The sequence below is a fragment of the Lepidochelys kempii genome, chromosome 9, assembly GCF_965140265.1.
Source record: "Lepidochelys kempii isolate rLepKem1 chromosome 9, rLepKem1.hap2, whole genome shotgun sequence".
Lineage (NCBI taxonomy): Eukaryota > Metazoa > Chordata > Testudines > Cheloniidae > Lepidochelys > Lepidochelys kempii.
Genome location: NC_133264.1, coordinates 102,477,953 through 102,505,565, shown reverse-complemented (window position 1 = coordinate 102,505,565; position 27,613 = coordinate 102,477,953). Strand labels below are relative to the sequence as shown.

Here is a 27,613-nt window from a genome sequence, read left to right as displayed (position 1 = left end):
AATGAGCCCCCCCCGCCCCCCCAGCAGTGCTTGTGCCAGCCACACTGTTAATGCCCCTTTGGTTTTCAAATCCTGAGTAGCTTATTCCATGCTACCATATTAGAGCCGGGCTGCACAGCATGAGCAACAGAATCATGGCTTCAGGGCCTTTTCCATGCCACAGACCCTTTTCAGCTGCTTAGAATTTAATCCTTCACCTTTGGGTTGAAGTTTTATAGGATTAGCCTTGTGGGAGGGAGGAGGCAGGTGGCCACTGCAGGTACTTTGCAGGAGAAGAGTCCAGGATGTCAAGACACTCAGGAAGGAGGACTTGGGAAGGGGCCAAGAGAGCTGGTGCTCCTCACCTCCAGCTTGATGCCACTGTTGCCCATCCCCTCCTTTCTGTCATGCTCCTCGGCGGGGTCATCAAAGGGCGAGGGAGGGCGGGGCCCATGCGAGTCCATGGCCAAGTCACCCCGGGAGATGAGTGTGCACATGTAGATGTTGTGAGAGAAGACGTCGTGTCGGATCAGCTCACAGAACAGCAGCACCAGGTTGAAGAATTCCACCTTCTCGCTTTCATTCCCCGGGTCAGCTGGAGGCACAGCAACAGCACATGAAGGAGCAGGTAGCCCTACCAGAGTCCTCCCTCCAGCACTGCTCTGAGCAACACAGGCCACCTGCCCGACACCTAACCCAGGGATGTCCTTTTGCAGGGCTAGAGGAAGAGTTTCCTAGAGGGCCCTCAATCACCCGGCAGGACTCAAGGCAGGACTAGGAAACCACAGTGGGGACCAAGGCCGGAGTACACAGCTGGCAGAGGCAGCAACTAAGTGGTTGGGCTCCTCTCCAGTTAGTCTCAGCAGCAGTTACATTTCCTCATCCCTTCCTAATGTCTTGCCGTCTGGGCTGCATCCCCTCCTCTCCAGAGTCCAAGTGAGACTCTTGGGTATGTCCAGGGCTCAAGGGAGAGGGAAGGCTGGACATTAGCGAGTTCTCGTTACGTACTTAGCACAGGAGCCTGAGTGTCGAGGAACTGCATGAGGACGTCCTGGAAGACAGGCGTGCTGGCTGCTGAGAGGGAACCTGAGGAGATGGAGCCTTTCTCATCCACAACTTCAGAATCCCCACATCTCTGCAGAGAGAGACATGAGTACAGGCTGCTGCCACGAGGAGAAATTCAGTGTTCCCCACTCCCAAAGACAGACCATGTCTTTTCAGAGATAACCTCCCCCCATAGGAGAAAGCCACTCCTAGGGAACCGTCTCATAACCCACTATGCACAGCCTCTGAGGAGACCTCGTGCTTCTGTATCTGTGCCCCAGAGAACCCGAGGGACACACAGAGCAGTTCCATGCAGTGGGGCGGTCTCTGGCCTACTATGGATCAAAGTAAATGCTCATGTTAAAGGCACTAGCACCAAGGGGCCTTTGGCCTCCAGTCCTCAGCTAGCAGGCTTCTGCCTATCAGTTCTGGAGAGACAACCTCACTACACAGTTATGGGGGAGCTCTCCTTTGGAGAAGGTCGCCCTTGCTTTAACCCCAGCGACCAACCCAGTAACTTCTGCTCTCTTTCCAACTATTAGCTGCTGTTCAAAGACTTCCAGGGTCCAGCAGGGGCAAGGACTCACCTCGGCCTCTATCTCCGCTTGCCGCTTTTCCAGCAGTTTAGCCACAACCATAGCCCTGTGACGTCCAGAGCGCTTACAGCTCACAGCCCACTCACACAGCAAGGCCACCACTGCGTCATCATCTGGGGAGATCTGTCGGGACACAGGCATGATGGTAAAACACTGAACAACAGGTAAGAGTTCAACCGCTTCTGAAGGCACAGGCAGTCAGGACACCAAGGAAGGTGATCAGCAGGAAAACAACCAGCCTGAAATCTGCTCTACTCCTCTCTTCCCAGTACACACAGAACACACACCAAGCCAGAGCCTGAAGCAGGGATTCCATGCTCCATGCAGACCGCACAGTGGGGGAACTCCAGCAGCAGCTGCTTGTCTCCATCACACACCCCTGGGAAATCCCAAAGCAGGGCTTTCTTCACAGAATTCCTCTTTTTTGGGGTCAGGTTGGGGCCAAGCTCACCAAGCACATTACCCCAGCCCTTCAGAGACTGCCCTGGCTCCCAGTTTGCTTGTGGGTGCTGATACTGACTGACCTCCAAATCTCTAGCCATTTGGGTCCCAGCTATCCAAGACATGCTACTTTCCATGCTCAGCTGTGGTAAAAGAGCATGACCTAGCAGCTCCTGAATTCCAAAGAGCAGCCTGTGGCCCTGAATCCAGCAGGACCAAAGTCAACTGCCTTTGGAAGCTCCCTGCACAGCCTCCCGCCTGGTATTAGCATGGGTTATCATTTCCTGGATGGGTTGTTTAACATTTGGTTTTCCTGTATTTATACAGCATGTTTTTATAGATCAAAGAAACCACCCCCATCAACGGTAATTCCCATTTCACAGAGGGCTGGGGTTGTGCCTCTGCTCAGGACAGTCATTGTTGGCTGTACGGAATGATACTCTGCAGCACCAGACACCACCTCCCACATGTCTGCACAGGCTTCCCCTCCCCAAGAAATACAGGCAGCCCTTACCCTAGGCTCTCACAATGCACACCTCACTCTCTCCACACGGGCTCTCTCCCTAACCCAGGGCTGCATAGACACCCCCTCCAACGGAGTTCCAATGTCTTATCTGCAATGGGCCACTTTTCCTGAGGCACCCAAGTAGCTAGTTCCCTCATGGTGCCAGCTGGACATAAATCTGAAAGAGAACAACCCCCTAGACTAGCCTGCACCCACCACCACCAGCAGCACAGGGCATCACCAGTGTGGCCCATTACCCACCTCATGACTGTCTTTGCTTGGTCCCAGCCCAAATATCCTGTTGTACAGGGAATCCAAAGAGTTGCTGAAGTCAGATCTCTCAAAGCTGTGACTGTCCAGAACTTCCAAGGTGTGCAGAACCCGGCCAATAGTGAATCCTGGGGCAGGACAGGGAAGGAAAGGGGAGTGTGCATGAGCAAGCATTTGGGCAACTGGTATCACAGACTTCGGAGCGCAGGAGGCAAAGCCCCAAATCCCTGCGAGCTCAGAGCTTGGGAGACAGGAGACAAAACCTGTGGTTGGCAGGGGGGGAGCTGATCCCCACAGGGCTCTGAGCCTGGGAAAGAGCAAGGTCCATCTGCGTTCTCCTCACTGTGGTCAAACGAGCAGAAATGTGGCCAAGAGACAAGCCAAAGACAGGATGACTGGACATGGAGCTCCTTGGGGCACTGGCTCAGGGTAACACGTCTAACGCTAGGGAGAAGAGATTGCAGATCCTGCAGTAAGTTACCTGCAGTGGTTTCCTGGCACTTGTCAAATGACCATCGGACCTCAACAGCCTGGCCACGCTCCTTTATCTGCTGCTCAATCTCCCGGAGCTTCGCCCGAACCTAAAGGCAAAGGAATTCCATAAACACGTGCGAGGGTGGCCAGAATAAACTTGCAGCACGGAGAGCTGCCAGCAGAACCCAGGGAATGTCAACTGCCCTGCCTGAGGCACAAGGCGAGAGAGATGCCGCCCATCCCTAGGTGGGGCGCTGGCTGCCTCAGGCACAAGGGGAAGAGATTCTGCCCACCCTCCAGGTCCATGGGTGCCCTGCTTGCCACACAAAGGGAGGAGAGGCCTCCTGCATCTCTTAGTGCCTCAGCTGCTCAGGCTCAGAAGTGGCAGGAACACAGCCAGAGGTGCTGTTGCTTAATATGGAGAGATAAGCCTGAATGGACTGGGGTAGGGTTAATGTCCTGGACCCCCAACACTCCGCTCACCTGCTGGGTGAAGGCTGAGTTTCCCCCGGGCATGGGCAGGTTGGAGGGGGCAATAGGCAGATGGTCCAGTGGAGAGCCAGTCTTTATCCTGCTGTCAGTCAGGGAGTAATGCCAGACCAGAGCACTTGGGCAGCACAGGATGATACTCTGCAGAAGACAGCCAAAGAAGAAGCACTAAGCATATCCAAGCCTGACTCCTGGGTCCGAGAGCACCCTGCAGGGCTATTCCAACATTGTACAGATACTCCCCAGCCTCAGCCTCACCACACCCTATGAATAGGCTCCCACCTGAAAGAGCTTTGAGGCTGGAGAGTGTGCTGGGGTACAGAGGTGCCCTCTCCCTCTGCAGGAAGCTACCCAGCATTTGCTGCATTAGCTTACTTAGACTAGACACATTTAAGTAACCAAGGCCAAAACCCCAAGTTGCCTTAGGCCAGTGAAAAGCTGGTGCATGCAGCTCATAAAGACCCACAATAACACCACATGAATTTCCCCTGCTGGTCCTGCTGGGCAGTTACATTAATGACACAGAGAGGACTCACTAGCAAATATATCAGAAGTGTGATGGGTGAATATATGTAGGCCAAATCCAGGAGCCCCAGGGTTTCTTATTCGTTGCTACAGATTCCATAGTCAGACACGCCGCATAACACAGGACAGAGCATTTCACCAAGGGATTCCCGCACCAAGCCCAGGACTTCTGATTCAGTAGATTTTTAGTAGGCTAAAAAGTCTGACCTCCTTCAGTCACTCATTGCAAGGCAGGCTTTCCACTCTTCTAATCACTATGGCTTGTCTCTGAACTGCTTCCAGTTTTTAAACAACTTTTTTAAAGTGTGGGCACCAGAACAGGACACACCATCCCAGTAATGCACTCACCACTGCTATATAGAGAGGTAGCACCACCTCCCTAGGCCTATATTAAGTCCTATCTTTAAGTCCTTTTTCAAGTTCTGCTTTCCAGAATAAAGTCCCTCATCCTTCAACTGTAACCTACATTTTTCATTCCCAGATGTAAGACTCTGTATTTTGCCATATTAAACTGCATATTGCGCCCAGGGACCCACCCATCATCATTATTTACTATCTCAACAAGTCTGTGTCATCTGCAAACTTTACCAGGAATGATCAGTGATAAAAATATTAGATAGTGTTGGGCCAACAACGGATGCCTGTGGGATCCAACTAGAAACACTCTCTTTCAGTGATGACTTCCCGTTCTATCACCAGCCAGTTTCTAGTATGTGCTATGCTGATTTTGCATCATACTAAAATTTTAACCAGAATGTCTTCTGTTGACCCATCAGAGCTCCAGCCTCCTTCACCATTGATATTAACCCAGCAAAACCCTACCTGTAGAATGCAGCTGAGCCCAAATACCACCGGGCGGTGTTGGGGACAAAGCAGCAAGTCACTGAAGGGACTGGGCGGAGGATTTCCTGCAGCCGGTTGAGGGGCAGGTGTTGAAGGGAGAGCAGCTCCTGTTTGTGCGGATAGGATGTGGGGCAGGTGCCCACCTGTGCCGTCCAGCTGCATGGCAAGCCTGCGGGTACAGAAGTAGGCCAACCGCCTGGACAGGTATGCAGACTGCACGAACTCTCCAGAGTACTGTGGGGAAGAAGGAAAAACCATCCCAGTTCCAAGCAACACTAGAGAAGTCCCCAGAGCCCAATGCTGTGCAGTGGTGCCTCGCGGATAGGGCCACAGCCTCACCCAGATCAAAGGCCTAAACAGCCGGGGAACCCGTGAGAAAAGTGTCATCGTAAAGCCATTTAAGCACCAGTGAGATTCACAGAGCACCATGGACAACATTTCCATTGAGCTCAGTGTACCCAGACCCAGCCTTCTCAGGACCTTGGGGGCCTAGCTGGAATCAGCCATGGGAGCAGAAGAGAAAAGCCACTTCTATCCAGTTCCATCCAATGAACACACCACTACCATCAAAAGCCCAACTGTTACAGGTAAGGCAGGGACAAGGAGCTGGAACAAAACCCCTTGCAGTAGCAGGAAGTAATGGGAAAAGCAGCATTCCCTTCTGGTAGCTGGTGGCTAATGTGGGGGGGGGGGTGGCACTCAGCTGGGAGAACACCCCAGGCTACTGCAAGGTGGCTTACGTTCCCCAGAGCCGTGTTGGAGGAGGCAGTTTTCTCCAGAAGCTCACCCGCAGCAGCAGAGGTAAGAGCAGTTTCAACAATTCATCTTCTCCTGGACGTATCTTCTCAAAGCATTCAAGCACCCAGGTAAGGAATTCGTGTCTGTCCAGCATCCCATCCTGGAGACAGACAGACAGAGTGAGAAGACCAAAGGAAGAGCATCCTGAAGTTATTCTACCCCTATTCCTCCTGCTGAGCCACCCAGGGACTCAGGGGTGGAATACATTCTGAAAAAACAAAATTACTTCTGAGCCTTGAGTATCCGTTGCAAACCCCACCCCAGCAGCTCCCCTCAACACCTCACCTGGAACATGAACATAGCCAGTTTCTCATTGTAGTCCCATTGTTTCAAAGCGTGCTCCACCTCCTGCGGCATGGGCCCAGATGGTGAACCACAACCCTGCCCAGAGAGCTGCCTATAGAACTCAGAAATTTTTTGCAGCTGCTCTGACAGGTACTTGGTGATGATCTGTGTCCACTCTGGAAGGAAGAGACAGTCATCCGTGAGTAGGTAAGCAGGAAGAGGCATGGGAGAGGGCTGATCTAGGCAGAGGGAGTGGGAGCCAAAGAGTTCCTGTGATGGAAGGAAAACCACAAGGAAAGAGATAGGCCTGTGGGTTCCAGGGGAAGGTGGAGAGCAAGGGACAAATTCTGAACTGCATTTTAAAGCAGGACTTTAACACACAAAATACAGGAAGGCAGTTCGCCAGGAAGGAAGATTCCTTAAACGCTTTTGTTGAAGATCTGGCAAGAGCAAAGGAATGGAGGGAAACAGGAGGGAACAGCGTCAGGACAGCCTGATGTAGCATCCCCATTAGTGATCTGAGAGATGGGGCTGCAACATGATAGTGACATTTCTCAAGTTTCTCAATTGGCTCCCACCCATTTCAGATACCTGTTCAAGGCCTTGGTCTTAAGCTTCAAAACACTTAATAAAGTATGTCCCAGCTACATTAAAGCCCAAATTTCATTCTATGAACTGTCAAGATATTTTGGCTCCCCTGGGATGATTCAGATCACAAAGCCCAGGACAAGACATGTGAGAGCTGGGAATAAAGCATACTTGAAAGGGTTGAGCTGTGGAAAAAGCTTCCAGAAGAGATCAGGAGATTAAAAAAAACAATACTCTGTAAACAAACATATTAATCAACCAACCCCGTAAAATAAAAAAGCTAGAGTGTTGTCTTTGTCCCAGAAAAAGAGAGGAGCAGAGACTTCAGGAAGTCCCTCTTGCTATTTCTTTTCCGTGGAAAGCGCTCATATACTATCGTGATGGACAGCAGTATAAACCATAACAGACAGGCTTTACCATATGCTGCTAATTGGAAGGATCCTGGAACTCCACACAGGCCAGAGCCATGATCCAAAGAGGCCCAGTGAGGCTGGAAACATGCAGGAAATAACAGAATGGGATTCTGCTGGGGGAAATAATACATTTTGGGAGAAATAACCTTAAACCAATCTGTCTAGCTTGGCTAAGACACACCTAAGGGCAGACATAAGAGTCCACATATATGTTAAAGGTGTAAACACCAAGGATGGAATGGGGTTATTCAGAGGAGGAACACACAGGGCGTAAGGAGCAGTCATGAGAGTGACCTGTGAAAGGCTATCAGAAAATATTCGTTCTCAGTAAGATGTATTTGTCTGTTGTCCAAGGGAACAGGCTGAACACAGTCGTGATCCAGTAGAAAGAAGCCTGTGCTGCCCCCTTCTGGCTAGAAAGACAAGGTGGATGAGGTAAAATCTTTTATTGGGCCAACTTTTGTTGGTGAGAGAGACAAGCTTAGAGCCACCTCACCCACCTTGTCTCTCTAACACCCTGGGACCCACCCGGCTACAACCACGCTGCATATACCCTGCCGACTAGGGCAAATGTGGCCAAATAGATCTTTTTCATCCTTAACGACTACTATTCTATTGAGGAGGTGCAAGCACAAAAACAGGCAAGGAAGAGAAAACCTGGTATGGAAAAGGCCAGGGCTCCACTCAGGGCACTTACCGATAAAGGGATCAATGACGTGCCGTTTTTTCACCTTAGTTTCTGTGATGGCAGCATAGTAGGCGCAAGTCATTTTGATCAGCCAGGCTGCTCTCATCACTGGAACAGTGTATTTTGCCAAGTAACCAAAGACCTCCTCCTTCTTACTAAAGATGGGTACCTAGAACAGAATAGAAAAAGGGAAAAGCTAGTTTCTGAGGATCCAGAAAGGAATCACCCCAGAATAACATCCTCTACCACCCTTGTGCCTGGACAACCATGCACAAACTAAGCATCACACAGCTTGCACCATTCCGTCAGGACAGTTACAACATAAGGAACGTTTTCCTGGGTCAGCAGGCAACAGTACCAGAGCTGCAGTGCAACACATGAGAAATGAAGCAGGACACTGGGTAAAGGCACTGCAAAGAGGCAGGTCTGTCATAAACACAGTTCTTAAGGGAAGGGTGGATAACGAGTCAAGAAGTGTATAAGTGCCAAAGTTACAAAAGACACACTAACAGCTTGTGAAAACTGAATTTTACCAGCAGGAGCCCTGAACTCCACGACCTGGCAAACTTTAGCCCAGAGGTAGTCAATACACAGACCACAGGCCAAATCCAGACCACCAGATGCTTTTGAATGGACCCCAAAATCTTTTTATTTACTTATCATCATCATTGTTGTTGTTATTTTATTATTTTCTCTGGAGTCTGGACCTTGATTATACCTGGACTAAGAAATTTGGACCTTGACAAAAAATAATTGACTACCTCTGCTCTAGCCTCGACATTATACACTCTGCTGTACAACAATAGGGACTAAACTTCCCCACAACCACTGCCAGGCTCACAAGACCCCTATTTATAGTCCCACCTCTACAGAAGACAGAGCTTTCTTTCCTCATCCAGCCCTGGGAGAATTCATAATTCCAGCTCCACTACGGTAGCATCAAGGCTTAGCTCCTGGAGCACAGAAATGTAAATGCTCTTCTTAACCAGCTCTCCATGAGGCCAAAACACAGAGCCCTTCTCTGTAAAAACGCTGCCACAGACACAGGAGTGTGGGAAGTCATTCAGCTAGTTATCACTAGACAATCTCACTACAATTTTTGAGAACTTGAAAATACCATAGCAGCATGAACCACCCTCACCTAAGGATGAGGCCAATAAAGGCAGGCAGCAGCAGTTCCCTTAAAAGCAATCAAAATGCAAATGAAACATTCAAGCTCTACATGCCATGAGACAAGCTTAGCCTTCTCTCTGAATAACTGGGAACCTTAGCTCTATAGCTGGGGAGGACACAGGCAGCCCAAGATGAGTCCTGGACACACACACTGAGAATTATAACCAATCTGATGTGGAGAGAGAACAAATCTCTTCAAACCGCAAAATCTCCACTGCAATCTTCAAAAATAGACAATACCCACACAACCAGGTGAGGGAAGAGCTCAGACAGGACATGTTCTACCTTTTTTGGCAGCCTCACCTGCAACATACCTTTTTAGCCAGGTGAGTGAGGGGCTTAGTCCCAGACAGATCTGTGAACCAGTTGTTTATGGCACTCTGAGAGCGTGCCGTCACCAGCCAGAAGTTATCCTTCTGGTTCACCTGAGGTTTCCGTCTTCCCGTGTCAGGCAGCGTGTTGCAGCGCAGCTTCTCTGCAATAATGCTGCTAAAATTTGAACTGATCTGAAAAAGAGACGAGGGTAAGAAACCTCTCACAGAACTGGGTCCAGTGAGCTACAGAATAACCCCTTGTCAGTCTCTGGGAGAGGCTTGGCTTTATTAATTAGTTACATACATTTGCTATTATCCCCAAAGTTTCATAAGCATGAACTTCCAAAACCAATCACCAAAAACAGCCAATGGCTCCCTTTGCTTCAATCAACAAGAAGACCATCTGCAGCAGGACTGAGAATACCTCAGTAAGGGAACTCCTGAATTGCAGCATTCAAATAGCCTGGCTTTAGCACTGCTGGAATGAACGTCGCTAATTCTTTGGCAGAAGAACCCAACACCTGGCACTTACTGGGCCTTGCATCCAAGGATATCAGTGGGAGGGGCGCCTGGTGAGCACTCCCGCATTGTACAGGAGGCCAAACTGACGCGCAAGGTACCTCATGACTCCCAGCTTTGTGTTTGCACCAACAAAGAAGTCTGTCTTCCAAACATACACCTTCTTATCCACCTCAGCGATGGTACTGCATCAAGCCAATACTGATGTTCTAACCTCCTACTTAATTTGCAGCTCATGTGTGAGCCAGTGATCTGTGAGGATGGGGCATCTAGATACTAGTTATCAACAGCGATGGATAAAGATCTGTGACCACAGCACACCTCATCACTGACACTGTGGGTAAGGAGCTGAGCAGACTACTCTCCCACCAAGTCTGGGAACATAGCAGCCCACCACCACAAAGAAGGATTGACACTCCTAGAGCTTAGCCTTGGGAAGGTGATAGGCCAGATCATCACAAGAGTGTAAACCGGTCCACCCTAGAACTCCTATCCCAAAGACCCTGGCTGTGGGCCATAAAAAGACCAAGATCTAGAACCACCACAATAATCATCACCAGTCTGGGTGCAGAAATCAGGAAGAGCAAGGCCTACCCCTGGGAAACCTAGTAAGAGGGACTCAATGCAGTGGGCTTGGCCCACAAAGCCCTAGAGGATCTCACCTTAGCTGGATTAAAGTTGACATTTTTGGCGGTGCCATGTTCATCTCCAGAGACTGCCGGCTGATTATTGAAACCCTGCTTCACATTTAAAGCGGTGAGCTCATCCTGTGCAAGAAAGGAGTAAGGGAACGCTGCATGGCAGTGCAGCTCTACACAAGCCATGCAGCTCCCCTGGAAGCCCAGCCTGGGGGCAAGGGACGAGACAGTGAGAGAAAGGACTGTTATCCTCCCCTGCTGGCCCCTGCCACAGCCCTTACTGAGGGAGGACAACTTCCCAGTCTCATCCACTGATCTCCACAGGCACAGGACCCCTCAGCAAAGGGGGCTCATCCCCCAACGACGCCCACCCTGGGGACAGGACCCCTCGGCGACAGGGGCTCATCCCCCAAAGCCCCCTACCCCGGGGACAGGACCCCTCGGCGACGGGGCTCATCCCCCTACCCCGGGGACAGGACCCCTCGGCGACGGGGCTCATCCCCCTACCCCGGGGACAGGACCCCTCGGCGACGGGGCTCATCCCCCTACCCCGGGGACAGGACCCCTCGGCGACGGGGCTCATCCCCCTACCCCGGGGACAGGACCCCTCGGCGACGGGGCTCATCCCCCTACCCCGGGGACAGGACCCCTCGGCGACGGGGCTCATCCCCCTACCCCGGGGACAGGACCCCTCGGCGACGGGGCTCATCCCCCTACCCCGGGGACAGGACCCCTCGGCGACGGGGCTCATCCCCCTACCCCGGGGACAGGACCCCTCGGCGACGGGGCTCATCCCCCTACCCCGGGGACAGGACCCCTCGGCGACGGGGCTCATCCCCCTACCCCGGGGACAGGACCCCTCGGCGACGGGGCTCATCCCCCTACCCCGGGGACAGGACCCCTCGGCGACGGGGCTCATCCCCCAACCCCGGGGACAGGACCCCTCGGCGACGGGGCTCATCCCCCTACCCCGGGGACAGGACCCCTCGGCGACGGGGCTCATCCCCCAACCCCGGGGACGGGACCCCTCGGCGACGGGGCTCATCCCCCAACCCCGGGGACGGGACCCCTCGGCGACGGGGCTCGTCCCCCCACCCCGGGGACGGGACCCCTCGGCGACGGGGCTCGTCCCCCCACCCCGGGGACGGGACCCCTCGGCGACGGGGCTCGTCCCCCCACCCCGGGGACGGGACCCCTCGGCGACGGGGCTCGTCCCCCAACCCCGGGACGGGACCCCTCGGCGACGGGGCTCGTCCCCCAACCCCGGGGACGGGACCCCTCGGCGACGGGGCTCGTCCCCCAACCCCGGGGACGGGACCCCTCGGCGACGGGGCTCGTCCCCCAACCCCGGGGACGGGACCCCTCGGCGACGGGGCTCGTCCCCCAACCCCGGGGACGGGACCCCTCGGCGACGGGGCTCGTCCCCCAACCCCGGGGACGGGACCCCTCGGCGACGGGGCTCGTCCCCCAACCCCGGGGACGGGACCCCTCGGCGACGGGGCTCGTCCCCCAACCCCGGGGACGGGACCCCTCGGCGACGGGGCTCGTCCCCCAACCCCGGGGACGGGACCCCTCGGCGACGGGGCTCGTCCCCCAACCCCGGGGACGGGACCCCTCGGCGACGGGGCTCGTCCCCCAACCCCGGGGACGGGACCCCTCGGCGACGGGGCTCGTCCCCCAACCCCGGGGACGGGACCCCTCGGCGACGGGGCTCGTCCCCCAACCCCGGGGACGGGACCCCTCGGCGACGGGGCTCGTCCCCCAACCCCGGGGACGGGACCCCTCGGCGACGGGGCTCGTCCCCCTACCCCGGGGACGGGACCCCTCGGCGACGGGGCTCGTCCCCCTACCCCGGGGACGGGACCCCTCGGCGACGGGGCTCGTCCCCCTACCCCGGGGACGGGACCCCTCGGCGACGGGGCTCATCCCCCAACCCCGGGGACGGGACCCCTCGGCGACGGGGCTCGTCCCCCAACCCCGGGGACGGGACCCCTCGGCGACGGGGCTCGTCCCCCAACCCCGGGGACGGGACCCCTCGGCGACGGGGCTCGTCCCCCTACCCCGGGGACGGGACCCCTCGGCGACGGGGCTCGTCCCCTACCCCGGGGACGGGACCCCTCGGCGACGGGGCTCGTCCCCCTACCCCGGGGACGGGACCCCTCGGCGACGGGGCTCGTCCCCCTACCCCGGGGACGGGACCCCTCGGCGACGGGGCTCATCCCCCTACCCCGGGGACGGGACCCCTCGGCGACGGGGCTCATCCCCCAACATCCCCACCACCCCGGGGACAGGACCCCTCGGCGACGGGGCTCATCCCCCAACATCCCCCCACCCCGGGGACGGGACCCCTCGGCGACGGGGCTCGTCCCCCCACCCCGGGGACAGGACCCCTCGGCGACGGGGCTCATCCCCCAACATCCCCCCACCCCGGGGACGGGACCCCTCGGCGACGGGGCTCGTCCCCCCACCCCGGGGACGGGACCCCTCGGCGACGGGGCTCGTCCCCCCACCCCGGGGACGGGACCCCTCGGCGACGGGGGGCTCGTCCCCCCCCGGCCCGGTCACGCCCCCGGCCCCCACCTCCTTCTGCTTGGGGTCCTGCGGGTAGACGTCGGGCGGCCCCAGGCGCGGCCGCTTCAGGGGCCGGTGCTCGTAGCTCAGGATCCCGAAGGCCGCCATCGCCGGGGGGGTGCGGGGCCGGCGAGGCCGGGGGAGAGACACGGCCGGGCCACAACAAGGAACGGCGGGACCAGCCGAGCGGGCCCGAGCCAGCCCCCGACAGTCCCGGAAACTGCCGAGCGGGGCCGGAGCTTCCCGAGCCGGCCTCCGGAAATTGCCGAGCGAGGACGGAGCCTCCCGAGGCGGCCCCGGCTGCCCCGGAAATTGCCGAGCGTGGTCGGAGCTTCCCGAGCCCGCCTCCGGAAACTGCCGAGGGGGGTCGGAGCTTCCCGAGCCGGCCCCAGCGCCCCGGAAATAACCGAGCGGGGCCGGAGCTTTCCGAGCCGGTCTCCGGAAATTGCCGAGCGAGGTCGGAGCTTCCCGAGGCGGCCCCGGCCTCTGCCGAGCGGAGCCGCGGCCGTTTCCTCAGGAGCAGAGCGGGGGGTTCGCAGAGACGCGGCCCGGGCCCGGGCCCGGGCGGGGGGAGCCAGGGTCTGAGGGGCCCTGAGGGGCCGGGCCAAGGGGCGGGCGCTGCCGGCGGCGGCTCCGGGCAGGAGTCAGACGCGTCCGGTGGCCGGCGCGTGTTTCCCTTTTCCGCTCGGGGGCCACCGAGCCCCCCCCGGGGCCGCCGCGCTGTGACCCCCCCGCGCCCCGAGCCCCCCCGGCCCCCCCGAGCCCCCCCGGGCCCCTCCCGAGCCCCTCATCTCTGCCCCCCCCCGGGCCACTCCCGCGCCCCGAGCCCCTCATCTCTGCCCCCCCCGGGGCCCCTCCCGCGCCCCTCATCTCTGCCCCCCCCGGGGCCCTCCCATGCCCCGCGCCCCTCATCTCTGCCCCCCCCGGGCCCCTCCCATGCCCCGCGCCCCTCATCTCTGCCCCCCCCGGGGCCCTCCCATGCCCCGCGCCCCCTCATCTCTGCCCCCCCCGGGGCCCTCCCATGCCCCGCGCCCCTCATCTCTGCCCCCCCCCGGGCCACTCGCGCGCCCCGCGCCCCTCATCTCTGCCCCCCCCGGGGCCCTCCCATGCCCCGCGCCCCTCATCTCTGCCCCCCCCGGGGCCCCTCCCGCGCCCCTCATCTCTGCCCCCCCCGGGGCCCTCCCATGCCCCGCGCCCCTCATCTCTGCCCCCCCCGGGGCCCCTCCCGCGCCCCTCATCTCTGCCCCCCCCGGGGCCCTCCCATGCCCCGCGCCCCTCATCTCTGCCCCCCCCCGGGCCACTCGCGCGCCCCGAGCCCCTCATCTCTGCCCCCCCCGGAGCCCCTCCCGAGCCCCTCATCTCTGCCCCCCCCCGGGGCCCCCCCCCGCCCCGAGCCACTCATCTCTGCCCCCCCCCGGGGCCCCTCTCGTGCCCCGAGCCCCTCAACTCTGCCCCCCTGGGGCCCCTCCCGCGCCTCTCATCTCTGCCCCCCCGGGGCCCCTCCCACGCCCCGCGCCCCTCATCTCTGCCCCTCCCGGGGCCCCTCCCCCGCCCCGAGCCCCTCATCTCTGCCCCCCCCGGGGCCCTCCCATGCCCCGCGCCCCTCATCTCTGTCCCCCCCGGGCCACTCCCGCGCCCCTCATCTCTGCCCCCCCCGGGCCCCTCCCATGCCCCGCGCCCCTCATCTCTGCCCCCCCCGGGGCCCTCCCATGCCCCGCGCCCCTCATCTCTGCCCCCCCCGGGGCCCTCCCATGCCCCGCGCCCCTCATCTCTGCCCCCCCCCGGGCCACTCGCGCGCCCCGAGCCCCTCATCTCTGCCCCCCCCGGGCCACTCCCGCGCCCCTCATCTCTGCCCCCCCCGGGGCCCTCCCATGCCCCGCGCCCCTCATCTCTGCCCCCCCCGGGGCCCCTCCCGCGCCCCTCATCTCTGCCCCCCCCGGGGCCCTCCCATGCCCCGCGCCCCTCATCTCTGCCCCCCCCGGGGCCCCTCCCATGCCCCGAGCCCCTCATCTCTGCCCCCCCCGGGGCCCCTCCCGCTCCCGGGGCCCCTCATCTCTGCCCCCCCCCGGGGCCCCTCCCGCTCCCGGGGCCCCTCATCTCTGCCCCCCCCGGGGCCCTTCCCATGCCCCGAGCCCCTCATCTCTGCCCCCCCGGGGCCCCTCCCACGCCCCGCTCCCATCATCTCTGCCCCCCCCCGGGGCCCCTCCCGCTCCCATCATCTCTGCCCCCCCCCGGGGCCCCTCCCGAGCCCCTCATCTCTGCCCCCCCCAGGGCCCCTCCCGCGCCCCGAGCCCCTCATCTCTGCCCCCCCCGGGGCCCCTCCCGCACCCCGAGCCCCTCATCTCTGGCCCCACCCTGGGGCCCCTCCTGCACCCCGAGCCCCTCATCTCTGCGCCCCCCGGGCCCCTCCTGCACCCCGAGCCCCTCATCTCTGGCCCCACCCTGGGGCCCATACCCCTCCCACCCACCAGCCCGGAGCCCCCTCCTGCACCCCGAGCCCCTCATCTCTGCCCCCCCGGGGCCCATCCTGCACCCCGAGCCCCTCATTTCTGCCCCCCAGGGGCCCCTCCTGCACCCCAAGCCCCTCATCTCTGGCCCCTCCCTGGGGCCCATACCCCTCCCACACACCAACCCCCAGCCCGGAGCCCCCTCCTGCACCCCAAACCCCTCATCGCCAACCCCACCCCAGAGCCCACACACCCAGCCAGAGCCTCTCCCCCCTCATACCCCAACAATCTGCCCCAGCCCGGAGCCCCCTCCTGCACCCTGAACCCCTCATTTCTGAAGGGTTTCTTCAGGTATGTTGGCAACAAGAAGATAGCCAAGGAATGTGTGGGCCCCTTACTGAACGAGGGAGGCAACCTAGTGACAGAGGATGTGGAAAAAGCTAATGTACTCAATGCTTTTTTCACCTCTGTCTTCACAAACAAGGTCAGCTCCCAGACTACTACACTGGGCAGCACAGCATGGGGAGGAGGTGACCAGCCCTCTGTGGAGAAAGAAGTGGTTCGGGACTATTTCGAAAAGCTGGACGAGCACAAGTTTCTGGGGCCGGATGCGCTGCATCCGAGAGTGCTAAAGGAGCTGGTGGATGGGATTGCAGAGCCATTATCTTTGAAAACTCATGGTGATCGGGGGAAGTCCCGGACGACTGGAAAAAGGCTAATGTAGTGCCCATCTTTAAAAAAGGGAAGAAGGAGGATCCTGGGAACTACAGGCCAGCCTCACCTCAGTCCCTGGAAAAATCATGGAGCAGGTCCTCAAGGAATCAACTCTGAAGCACTTAGAGGAAAGTGATCAGGAACAGTCAGCATGGATTCACCAAGGGCAAGTCATGCCTGACTAATCTAATTGCCTTCTATGACGAAATAATTGGCTCTGTGGATGACGGGAAAGCAGTTGTTCCTTGACTTTAGCAAAGCTTTTGACACGGTCTCCTACAGTATTCTTGCCAGTAAGTTAAAAAAGTATGGGCTGGATGAATGGACTATAAAGGTGGATAGAAAGCTGGCTAGATTGTCGGGCTCAATGGGTAGTGATCAATGGCTCCATGTCTAGTTGGCAGCCGGTATCAAGTGAAGTGCCCCAAGGGTCGGTCCTCGGGCCGGTTTTGTTCAATATCTTCATTAATGATCTGGAGGATGGTCATGCACCCTCAGCAAGTTTGCAGATGAGACTAAACTGGGAGGAGTGGTAGATACGCTGGAGGGCAGGGATAGGATACAGAGGGACCTAGACAAATTGGAGGATTGGGCCAAAAGAAATCTGATGAGGTTCAACAAGAACAAGTGCAGAGTCCTGCACTTAGGACGGAAGAATCCAATGCACCGCTACAGACTAGGGACCAAATGGCTCGGCAGCAGTTCTGCAGAAAAGGACTTAGGGGTTACAGTGGACAAGAAGCTGGATATGAGTCAACAGTGTGCCCTTGTTGCCAAGAAGGCCAATGGCATTTTGGGATGTATAAGTAGGGGCATTGCCAGCAGACTGAGGGACGTGATCGTTCCCCTCTATTCGACATTGGTGAGGCCTCATCTGGAGTACTGTGTCCAGTTTTGGGCCCCACACTACAAGAAGGATGTGGAAAAATTGGAAAGAGTCCAGCGGAGGGTAAGAAAAATGATTAAGGGACTGGAACACATGAGTTATGAGGAGAGGCTGAGGGAACTGGGGATGTTTAGTCTGTGGAAGAGAAGAATGAGGGGGGATGATACCTGCTTTCAACTACCTGAAAGGGGGTTCCGAAGAGGATGGCTCTGGACTGTTCTCAGTGGTAGCAGATGACAGGACAAGGAGTAATGGTCTCAAGTTGCAGTGGGGGAGGTTTAGGTTGGATATTAGGAAAAGTTTTTCACTAGGAGGGTGGTGAAGCACTGGAATGCGTTATCTAGGGAGGTGGTGGAATCTCCTTCCGTAGAAGTTTTTAAGGTCCAGCTTGACAAAGCCCTGGCTGGGATGATTTCATTGGAGATTGGTCCTGCTTTGAGCAGGGGGTTGGACTAGATGACCTCCTGAGGTCCCTTCCAACCCTGATATTCTGTAATTCACCCTGGGGCCCATACCCCTCCCACACACCAACCCCAGCCCGGAGCCCCCTCCTGCACCCTGAACCCATTATCGCCAACCCCACCCCAGAGCTCACATACCCAGCCAGAGCCCTCTCTCCCTTCACACCCCAAGCCGCTGCCCCAGCCCGGAGCCCTCTCGTGCACCCTGAACCCCTCATTTCTGGCCCCACCCTGGGGCCCATACCCCTCCCACACAGCAGCCCCCAGCCCAGAGCCCCACTCCTGCAGCCCAAACTCCTCATCACCAACCCCACCCCAGAGCCCACATAGCCAGCCAGAGCCCTCTTCCCGCTCACACCCCAACCCCCTGTCCAGCCCGGAGCCCCCTCCTGCCCCCCGAACCCGTCATCTCTGGCCCCACCCTGGGGCCCATACTCCTCCCACACACCAACCCCCAGCCCGGAGCCCCCTACTGCACTCTGAACCCCTCATCGCAAACCCCATCCCAGAGCCCACACACCCAGCCAGAGCCCTCTCCCCTCTCACACTCCAACCCCCTGCCCCAGCCTGGTGAAAATGAGTGAGGCTGAGGGAGAGCGAGCGGTGGAGGGAGGGGGGATGGAGTGAGCAGGGGTAGAGCCTTGGAGAAGGGGTGGGCCTCAGGGAAGGAGGCGGGACAAGGGTGTTCGGTTGTCTGCAAATAGAAAGTTGGCACCAGGGGGCGGCCCATGCTCCAGCCCGTGGTCCCGCCCTGGGGCGGCCCATGCTCCAGCCCGTGCTCCAGCCCTGGGGCGGCCCGTGCTCCAGTCCTGGGGCAGTCTGTGCTCCAGCCCGTGGTCTCGCTCTGGGGAAGCCCATGGTCCCGCTCTGGGGCGGCCTGTGCTCCAGCTCTGGGGCAGGCCCAGCCCATTGTCACCACACGACCAGGCCAGGCCGTGATGCCAGTGCCCCCTTGCTATGAGGCCACCCTGCAGCTGGTGCCTTTCCAGTCCAGCTGCCAGATCAGGCTGCGCCTCAGCTGCCTACCCTGTCCCCCGACATGAACTCCCCTGCTGTGGGGGGCCTGGCAAGCTCTGCACGGCTGCTCGCCACAGGCTGGGCTGCAGCTCACAGGGAGTTTCCCTTGGCTGTAGAGCGAAGTACACACTGTGCCTACCCCCGAGGGCTGCCGAGACCGAGCACTCTCCTGCCTGCAAGCACGCGGGGACAAGGTTTTGTACAGGAAGCAGCAATGAGTGCGGAAGTGGAGAGTCAGCTGTGTGGTATTCTCCTTCAGCAGCGAGCACTCGGCCCGTGAGGAGCTGTGATACAGCCAGCTCTGCCGGCTGGCCCCGGCGCCCAGAGAACGCGTGGCAATACAGGGCCATGGATTCCCCTCTCTCTCCCTCCTCTGCCAGGAAGGAAGCTGGGATGTTCCTGACTCTAATCCTCCTGCTCTCTGGTCGCAGCCTGCGAGCCATGGCTGCCCAGAGCCCACAAGGTAATTCTCGCGCTCACTGTTCTGTGAATCTCAGCTGCCCAACACTTTCCTGAATCCGCTCCCTGCCTTTGTTCTACAGGCCACATTTGGAGCTTCAGGAACATGCCTCACTGAGAGGCTGTCACGGAGTGTGGGGGAGTCCAGGCCCTGCACCCCTCTTCCTGGGATTCACTGAGACTCTCAGCCAGCCAGTAAAACAGAAGGTTTATTGGACAATAGGAACACAGTCCAAAACAGAACTTGTGGGTACACCCAGGACCCCTCAGTCAAGTCCTTCTGGGGGAGCAGGGAGCTTAGACCCCAACCCTGGGGTTCCCTGTGTTCCTCCACCCAGCCCCAAACTGAAAACTAAACCCACCCAGCAGGTTCCCTGCTGCAGTCACCCTCCACATTCCTGGCAGAGGTGTCACCTCCCCCTCCTGGCTCAGGTGACAGGCTCTCAGGTCTCCCATCCCCAGGGCACATTCCCAGGTCAACACTCCCCCCTCCCTGCTGAGTCACATCATCACATCTCTCCCCCCTTCGAGACTGAACTGAGCGGGGTCACTGTGACCAGTGACCTGGGGAAGTTCGGGGCCCCCTCTCCGGGACAGCGCATCCGCTATCAGGTTGGCCCTTCCCTTCACGTGGACCACATCCATGTCGTAATCCTGCAGGAGCAGGCTCCATGTCAGGAGCTTGGCGTTGGCTCCTTTCATCTGGTGCAGCCAGGTCAGGGAAGAGTGGTCGGTGTAGACGGTGAAGTGTCTCCCGAAGAGATAGGGCTCTAGTTTCTTGAGGGCCCACACCATGGCCAGGCACTCCTTCTCGATGGCTGCATAGTGTTGCTCCCGGGGTAGCAACTTCTTGCTCAGGTACAGGATGGGGTGTCTCTCCCCCTTTTCATCCTCCTGCATTAACACCGCCCCCAGTCCCGTGTCGGAGGCGTCGGTGAACACCACAAAGGGCTTGTCAAAGTCTGGGTTTGCCAGAATTGGGCCACTGACCAGAGCCTCCTTCAGCGCCCGGAAAGCCTCCTGGCACTGCTCAGTCCAGACCACCTTGTCTGGCTTCCCCTTCTTGCATAGCTCAGTGATGGGGGTGGCTATGGTGCTAAAGTGGGGCACAAATCTTCGGTAGTATCCTGCCATCCCAATAAAGGCTTGGACCTGCTTTTTGGTGTGGGGAGTGGGCCAGTCTCTGATCACCTCCACCTTGGCTGGTTCCGGCTTTAGGCGGCCGCTCCCCACCCGATGGCCCAGGTAAGATACTTCAGCCATCCCCACCTTGCACTTCTCCACTTTTACAGTCAGCCCAGCCCCCTGGAGTCGGTCCAGCACTTGTCTAACCTGGGACACGTGGTCCTCCCAGGTCTGGCTAAAGACACAGATGTCATCAATATACGCCACGGCAAAACTCTCCATCCCCCTCAGGAGCTGGTCCACTAGGCGCTGGAAGGTGGCCGGCGCTCCCTTGAGGCCGAAAGGCAGGGTCAGGAGCTCATAGAGCCCCAGAGGGGTGATAAAGGCCGATTTCAGCCGGGCATCTGCATCCAGTGGCACTTGCCAGTAGCCCTTTGTAAGGTCCATGGTGGTAAGGTACCGAGCTCCTCCCAGCTTGTCTAGGAGCTCATCAGGCTTGGGCATGGGGTAGGCATCAGATACAGTGATGGCACTGAGCTTCCGATAGTCCACATAGAACCGGACCGACCCGTCCTTTTTGGGGACCAGCACCACTGGCGAGGCCCAAGGGCTGGCCGATGGCTGGATCACCCCCAAAGCCAGCATGTCCCGGACCTCTCTTTCCAGGTCCTGAGCAGTTTTCCCTGTGACTCGGAAGGGGGAGCATCTTATCGGCGGGTGTGACCCTGTCTGCACCCGGTGGACAGTCAGATTAGTGCGTCCAGGCTGGTTGGAAAACAGCTGTCGGTACGGATGCAGCCACCCTCCTGACCTCAGCTTGCTGGGCAGGGGTTAGCTGATCTGAGAGGGGAATTGTTTCCAGGGGGGAACCAGCTCTGGTCCCAGGGAATAGATCTACTAAAGGGTCATCTCCCTGCTCCTCCCACTGTCCACACACGGCCAACACCACATTCCCCCTGGCATAATATGGCTTCATCATATTCACATGGTACACCCGGCGGTGGTGCGCCCGGTTCGACAGCTCCACCACATAGTTTACCTCGTTTAGCTGCTTGACGACCTTGAAAGGGCCCTCCCAGGTGGCCTGTAGTTTGTTCTTTCTCACGGGGATGAGAACCATCACCTGATCCCTGGTGGCGTAGGCATGGGCCCGCGCCGTGCGGTCATACCAGACCTTCTGCTTCCTCTGGGCTCTGGCCAGATTCTCCCTGGACAGGCCCATGAGTTCAGCCAGTCTCTCTCGGAAGATCAGGACATACTCCACCACTGACTCTCCATCGGGAGTGGCCTTCCCCTCCCACTCGTCTCTCATCAGGTCCAGGGGGCCCCTCACCCTCCTTCCATATAACAGTTCAAAAGGCGAAAATCTGGTAGACTCCTGGGGCACCTCCCTGTACACAAACAGCAGGTGAGGTAAGTACTTGTCCCAATCCTGCGGGTGCTGGTTCATAAAGGTTTTCAGCATCATCTTTAGCGTCCCGTTAAACCTCTCCACAAGCCCATTGGACTGGGGGTGATAAGCTGAGGCCCAGTCGTGCCGGACCCCACATTTCTCCCACAAGCACCGGAGCAGGGCCGACATGAAGTTGGAGCCTTGGTCTATCAAGACTTCCTTGGGGAACCCCACTCGGCTGAAAATGGTCAGGAGCGCATCGGCCACGGTGTCTGCTTCAGTGGAAGCTAAGGGCACTGCCTCGGGGTAGCGGGTGGCAAAATCTACCACCACCAGAATGTATTTCTTCCCCGACCGGGTCGTCTTGCTGAGAGGCCCCACGATGTCCATGGCCACCTTCTGGAAAGGCTTCTCTATGATGAGCAAAGGTCTCAAAGCCGCTTTCCCCTTGTCCCGGGCCTTCCCCACCCTCTGACAGGGCTCACAGGATCAGCAATACTGCCGGACCGTGGTAAAGACCCCGGGCCAGTAAAAGTTCTGTAGCAACCTCTGCCGGGTGCGCCAGATTCCCTGGTGCCCTGCGAGGGGGATGTCATGGGACAGGAGCTTGCGGCGATACTTCTGGGGGACCACCAGCTGCCTCCTGATCCCACAGGACTCCACTTCCCCTGGGGGAGCCCATTCTCAGTACAGGAACCCCTTCTCCCACAGGAACCTCTCCTGGCAGCCTCTCCTCATGGTCCGTACCACACTGAGGTCAGCCAGGTCCCTGAGCTTCCGCAAGGAGGGATCTTTCCTCAACTCAGCCTGGAACTCAGCGGCTGGGGAAGGGATGGGGCCTGGTTCCCCCTCAGTGGCCAGGTCTGAGGCCTCCTCTCTCTGAGCCGTGCCCCTCGGCGCTCCCTCCCCACCAGGGTAGGGTCCTGCGCCTCCGGTGTGGTACCCTCCCTGAGGTCAGGGTGCAGTGCCCCTCGCCAGCTCTGGCTACGGGTCACAACCAGGGCAGTCTGGGGGTTGCTTGGCCAGTCCTCTAGGTCTCCCCTCATCAAAACTTCAGTGGGCAAATGGTGGTGTACCCCCACATCCTTGGGGCCCTCCTTGGCCCCCCATTTCAGGTGTACCCTTGCCATGGGCACCTTAAATGGGGTCCTGCCCACCCCTGTCAGGGTCAGGTAGGTGTTGGGCACCACCCGATCTGGGGCCACCACCTCGGGCCGGGCCAGCATCACCTCCGCGCCCGTATCCCAGTATCCATTGACCTTCCTCCCATCCACCTCCAGGGGAACAAGGCACTCTCTCCGGAGGGACAGCCCCGCGCCCACCCTGTAAACCGAGCACCCTGAGTCCAGAGCCTCCAGCCCTCTGGCGGAGCTGGCCTGGGGTCCTCTTCCCTCCTGAGCAGGTGGTAAACTGGTAGCCCCCCTAGCCTGGGTCGTCTGCCCCTCATCCAGCTGGGTCCCTACCCAGTTAACCCTGGGTAGGTTGGGTCTGCTCAGTTTGTCCCTGAGCCCAGGGCACGGACCGTACGTGGCCTCTCTGGCCACAGTGATGATAGCTCAGGTCACGTTGGTCCCCTCGAGCGGGTCGGAGGGGCCCGACACCAGGCGTTCCCCTTTGGAGGAGGTTCTCCCTATTTCCCCGCTGGGAGGCCCCCTGGTGACTCTCTGCATCGGGGGGGGCCTGTCCTTTTGGGACTCCTCCTGGCTACCCCCCTGACCGACTGTTCACAAACTCGTCGGCCAGCTGCCCTGCGTGCTGGGGGTTCTCGAGCTTTTTGTCCACCAACCACAGCCTCAGGTCGGAAGGGCACTGTTCATACAGCTGCTCCAGTACGATTAGGTCAAGCAGGTCCTCTTTAGCTCGGGCCCCAGCTGTCCACTTGCGGGCATATCCCTGCATCCGGTTGACCAGTTGTAGGTAGGTGACCTCAGGCGTTTTACGCTGACTCCGGAACCTTCTCCGGTACATCTCGGGGGTCAGCCCAAACTCACGGAGCAGGGCCTGTTTGAACAGTTCATAGTCCCCTGCCTCCAGCCCTGTCATCCGGCTGTACACCTCCACGGCTTTGGGGTCCAGTAAGGGGGTGAGGAACTGGAGCCGGTCTGCAGGGTCAACCCTGTGCAGCTCGCAGGCATTCTCAAAGGCCATCAGGAAGCTATCTATGTCCTCTCCCTCCTTCCGCTGGGCCAGGAAGCACTTATCAAAGCTCCTTGCAGTCTTGGGTCCCCCCTCACTCACCACAGCCGGGGCCCCACTGCTCCTCAGCCTGGCCAGCTCCAGTTCATGCTGTCTTTGTTTCTCCTTCTCCTGACACTCCCTCTCCTTCTCCTCCTGCTCATGTTGACGTTGTTTCTCCTCATGTTGACGTTGTTTCTCATGATCCTCCAGCTCCCTCATTTTCATCTCCCTCTCCCATTCCAGCCGCCTCTGCTCCAGGGATGGGGAGCTCCACCGGGAGGATCCCCTGCTGGCTGCCGGGGTCAGGGTGCCCTCGGTATTCGCTGGGCTTCCCCCAACCCCTCCCCTAGGCATAGGTAGGAAGGGTCTCGGGATGTCCTCGGCAGCAGTCTGACCCCTCCAAGCCTGGTCAGGCCCCAGGGCCCACGCTGCATCTGCCGGGCGGCTTCCCTCAGGGACAGGGATCGGGTCATCCAAGCGATCCCTCTCCTCCAACTGGGCAATCAGCTGTTCCTTGGTGGACCTCCCGATGCGCAGCCCCCTCTGCCTGCACAGCTCCACCAGGTCGCTCTTCAGGCGTTTAGCATACATCTCCCTGCTGGCCACTCCGGGCAGCTTCCCACGGTTTCCAGGAAAAGCCCTTAGTGTGCCAGTCCTTCTTGAGGTCACCACCTCTTTGCCAGGGTCGAGCTGCAGACTCCTCCGCCCCTGAGACCGCTCGCTGCAATCCCCCGGGGGACCCTGTTACAGCAAAAGTCCTTTTCTCTGGTCACACACTCCCAGGGGTTAACCGCCCCCTGAAACCGTCTCTCTCTGAATCTTCAGCACGCCTGGTCCCCATCAATTCCCCTTCGTTTTACTGTTCCCCAGTCACTTACTGCAGGAAGCGCCGTTCACGGGGTGCAGTACATCCCACCGCTACCACCAGTTGTCACGGAGTGTGGGGGAGTCCAGGCCCTGCACCCCTCTTCCTGGGATTCACTGAGACTCTCTCTCAGCCAGCCAGTAAAACAGAAGGTTTATTGGACAACAGGAACACAGTCCAAAACAGAACTTGTGGGTACACCCAGGACCCCTCAGTCAAGTCCTTCTGGGGGAGCAGGGAGCTTAGACCCCAGCCCTGGGGTTCCCTGTGTTCCTCCACCCAGCCCCAAACTGAAAACTAAACCCACCCAGCAGGTTCCCTGCTGCAGTCACCCTCCACATTCCTGGCAGAGGTGTCACCTCCCCCTCCTGGCTCAGGTGACAGGCTCTCAGGTCTCCCATCCCCAGGGCACATTCCCAGGCCAACACTCCCCCCTCCCTGCTGAGTCACATCCTCACAGAGGCCACCCCAGGCAAGGCAGGAGTTCAGCAGCATGAGGCTTACGGGGGGGGCCCGCGATGTGAATATCTAGCAAGGGGAGGCCATGCTGGCTCTGGAGATTGTGCGCTGTCTGTAGATCCTTTGACCTGTGGGTTCAGAGCCATCCCATCTTAGGCAGGCATAAACTCATCACCACCTGATGGCGGTTTGGGGGCCTTTGTGAAGCATTTGGTAAAACTCAGGTCACTTACTCATGGTGCCTTGTCTGCATCACAAGTCACCGCCACAAACTGGCCCCTTTGCTGTCTCAAGGATAAGGCCTGAATGGTCCACAGAGGCTGAATTCACTTCTCCCCCTAGACCCAGGGCTGAGGCATGTTGCCAGGGGTGGGGGAGAAGAGGCTTGCATTGCTGCATCCTCTGTGGCCAGAGGCCGCCACTGTGTCACTTGGGCACCTCGTTGTGCTACAGGGGCTCAAAAATATATCGGCACCAGTGACATAGCAATGACGAGTGAAGACGCTGCTCAAGGGATGACATCTGTCCACAGGGCAGTACATGGCGTCCGTCAGGGTGTCTGTCTGCAGGGGCATGATGTGGTGTCCATCGGGGGATGGCTCTGTGGGAGTGATGTCTGACTGCAGGGACAGTACATGGCATCCGTCAGGGTGATGTCTGGTGTCCATCAGGGTGACGGCTGGGGGGGGACATCAGGCCTCAGGGCAGTACGTGGCATCTATCGGTGATGGCTCAGGGTGGTGACGTCTAGCCACAGGGCAGTGCGTGATGCCTGTCAGGGTGATGTCTGGCCTCAGGGCAGTATGTGGCATCTGTCAGGGTGATGACTCGGGGGTGACAGCTGGCCACAGGGCGGTACGTGGCGTCCGTCAGGGTCACAGCTCAGGGAGGTGATGGCTGGCCGCAAGGCAGTACATGGCATCCCCAGCCTATCAGCACCACTCCTGAATGGCTGCAAGAATTGGGGAAGTCCAGCAGGGAGCTCCTGAGCTCTCTGCTTCCCCCACTGAGGCAGCAAGCAAGAGGCCATGGGAAGACTCAAGGCCAGATCCCGCACTGGAAGTACTATGTTGCAAAGCTGTCAAGCTCCCGCCCTCATCTCCATGGGGAAAGAGGCTCTAATCTCATCAGCCTCCAGTTTGAACCCTCAGAGCACAGGCCTCAGGTTCCAGGAGTAGGGCAGGAGGCAGGTGCTGCTCATATCCATTCTCTCTGGAGAGGGAAGTGGAGGGGTCAGCTGTAGACCACAGGCAAAGATTCAGAGAATGAGTCAGTTTCTTGTAATGCTGAGTAAGGGACTCTATTAGAATAAAGAGCACAGCATTTTCCCATAAGTCCTGCCAGGCCCATGGGCCTGCAATGCAATTAGCAGAGCTGCTCAAACTCTCAACCATGGAGAGTTCCTCTCTCACTGCATGGAGTTTAGCAGCAGGATGTGAGGCCCTGATAAGTATCTTAAGAAGCGATGAAATGGATATGACTGAGTCTGTCTGGGCAATAATTAAATTGGGGAAGAAAACTATTAGAGCCTCCCCTAGGATAGTGCTTGGGGTGTGCTATAGACCACCGGGATCTAATTTGGATATGGATAGAGCCCTTTTTAATGTTTTTAATAAAGTAAATACTAATGGAAACTGTGTGATCATGGGAGACTTTAACTTCCCAGATATAGACTGGAGGATGAGTGCTAGTAATAATAATAGGGCTCAGATTTTCCTAGATGCGATAGCTGATGGATTCCTTCAACAAGTAGTTGCTGAACCGACTAGAGGGGATGCCATTTTAGATCTGGTCTTGGCGAGTAATGAGGATCTCATAGAGGAAATGGTTGTAGGGGATAATCTTGGCTCAAGTGATCATGAGCTAATTCAGTTCAAATTGAATGGAAGGATTAACAAAAATAAATCTGCAACTAGGGTTTTTGATTTCAAAAGGGCTGACTTTCAAAAATTAAGGAAATTAGTTAGGGAAGTGGATTGGACTGAAGAATTTATGGGTTTAAAGGTAGAGGAGGCCTGGGATTATTTTAAATTAAAGCTGCAGAAGCTATCGGAAGCCTGCATCCCAAGAAAGGGGAAAAAATTCATAGGCAGGAGTTGTAGACCAAGCTGGATGAGCAAGCATCTTAGAGAGGTAATTAAGAAAAAGCAGAAAGCATATAGGGAGTGGAAGAAGGGAGGGATCAGTAAGGAAAGCTACCTTATTGAGGTCAGAATATGTAGGGATAAAGTGAGACAGGCTAAAAGTCAAGTAGAGTTGGACCTTGCAAAGGGAATTAAAACCAATAGTAAAAGGTTCTATAGTCATATAAATAGGAAAAAAACAAAGAAAGAAGAAGTGGGACCGCTAAAAACTGAGGATGGAGTGGAGGTCAAGGATAATCTAGGCATGGCCCAATATCTAAACAAATACTTTGCCTCAGTCTTTAATAAGACTAAAGAGGATCTTAGGGATAA

The 27,613-nt window shown here is 58.1% G+C and overlaps 2 protein-coding genes across 11 annotated transcripts in view; one reads left to right on the top strand and one right to left on the bottom strand.

The window, feature by feature from the left end:
• The window catches only part of MED12 (mediator complex subunit 12), a 77,317-nt gene extending 63,945 nt beyond the window's left edge, over positions 1–13,372 (bottom strand). For all 5 annotated transcript variants that reach the window (XR_012160650.1, XR_012160651.1, XR_012160652.1 and 2 more), the window contains exons 1-13: positions 13,163–13,372; positions 10,607–10,711; positions 9,426–9,617; positions 7,948–8,107; positions 6,250–6,425; positions 5,954–6,064; positions 5,146–5,400; positions 3,793–3,939; positions 3,317–3,416; positions 2,827–2,963; positions 1,611–1,742; positions 988–1,114; positions 345–574 (exon numbers count right to left, since the gene is read on the bottom strand). Coding sequence is in view for 2 of the 5 variants with exons in the window: in XM_073358645.1 (XP_073214746.1) it covers positions 345–574; positions 988–1,114; positions 1,611–1,742; positions 2,827–2,963; positions 3,317–3,416; positions 3,793–3,939; positions 5,146–5,400; positions 5,954–6,064; positions 6,250–6,425; positions 7,948–8,107; positions 9,426–9,617; positions 10,607–10,711; positions 13,163–13,261 (1,971 nt within the window). In the remaining 3 variants the exon portion in view is untranslated. The remainder of the gene's footprint in view (positions 1–344; positions 575–987; positions 1,115–1,610; positions 1,743–2,826; positions 2,964–3,316; positions 3,417–3,792; positions 3,940–5,145; positions 5,401–5,953; positions 6,065–6,249; positions 6,426–7,947; positions 8,108–9,425; positions 9,618–10,606; positions 10,712–13,162) is intronic.
• An 814-nt stretch (positions 13,373–14,186) lies between these two features.
• The window catches only part of IL2RG (interleukin 2 receptor subunit gamma), a 49,240-nt gene continuing 35,813 nt past the window's right edge, over positions 14,187–27,613 (top strand). Inside the window, exons 1-4 of one of the 6 annotated variants that reach the window (XR_012160646.1) lie at positions 14,189–15,951; positions 16,085–17,263; positions 18,795–19,141; positions 19,221–20,825. Coding sequence is in view for 2 of the 6 variants with exons in the window: in XM_073358641.1 (XP_073214742.1) it covers positions 16,538–16,607 (70 nt within the window). In the remaining 4 variants the exon portion in view is untranslated. Of the gene's footprint in view, positions 15,952–16,084; positions 17,264–18,794; positions 19,142–19,220; positions 20,826–27,613 lie in introns of those variants that run through there. The other 5 variants (XR_012160649.1, XR_012160648.1, XR_012160647.1 and 2 more) reach the window with 5 other exon arrangements.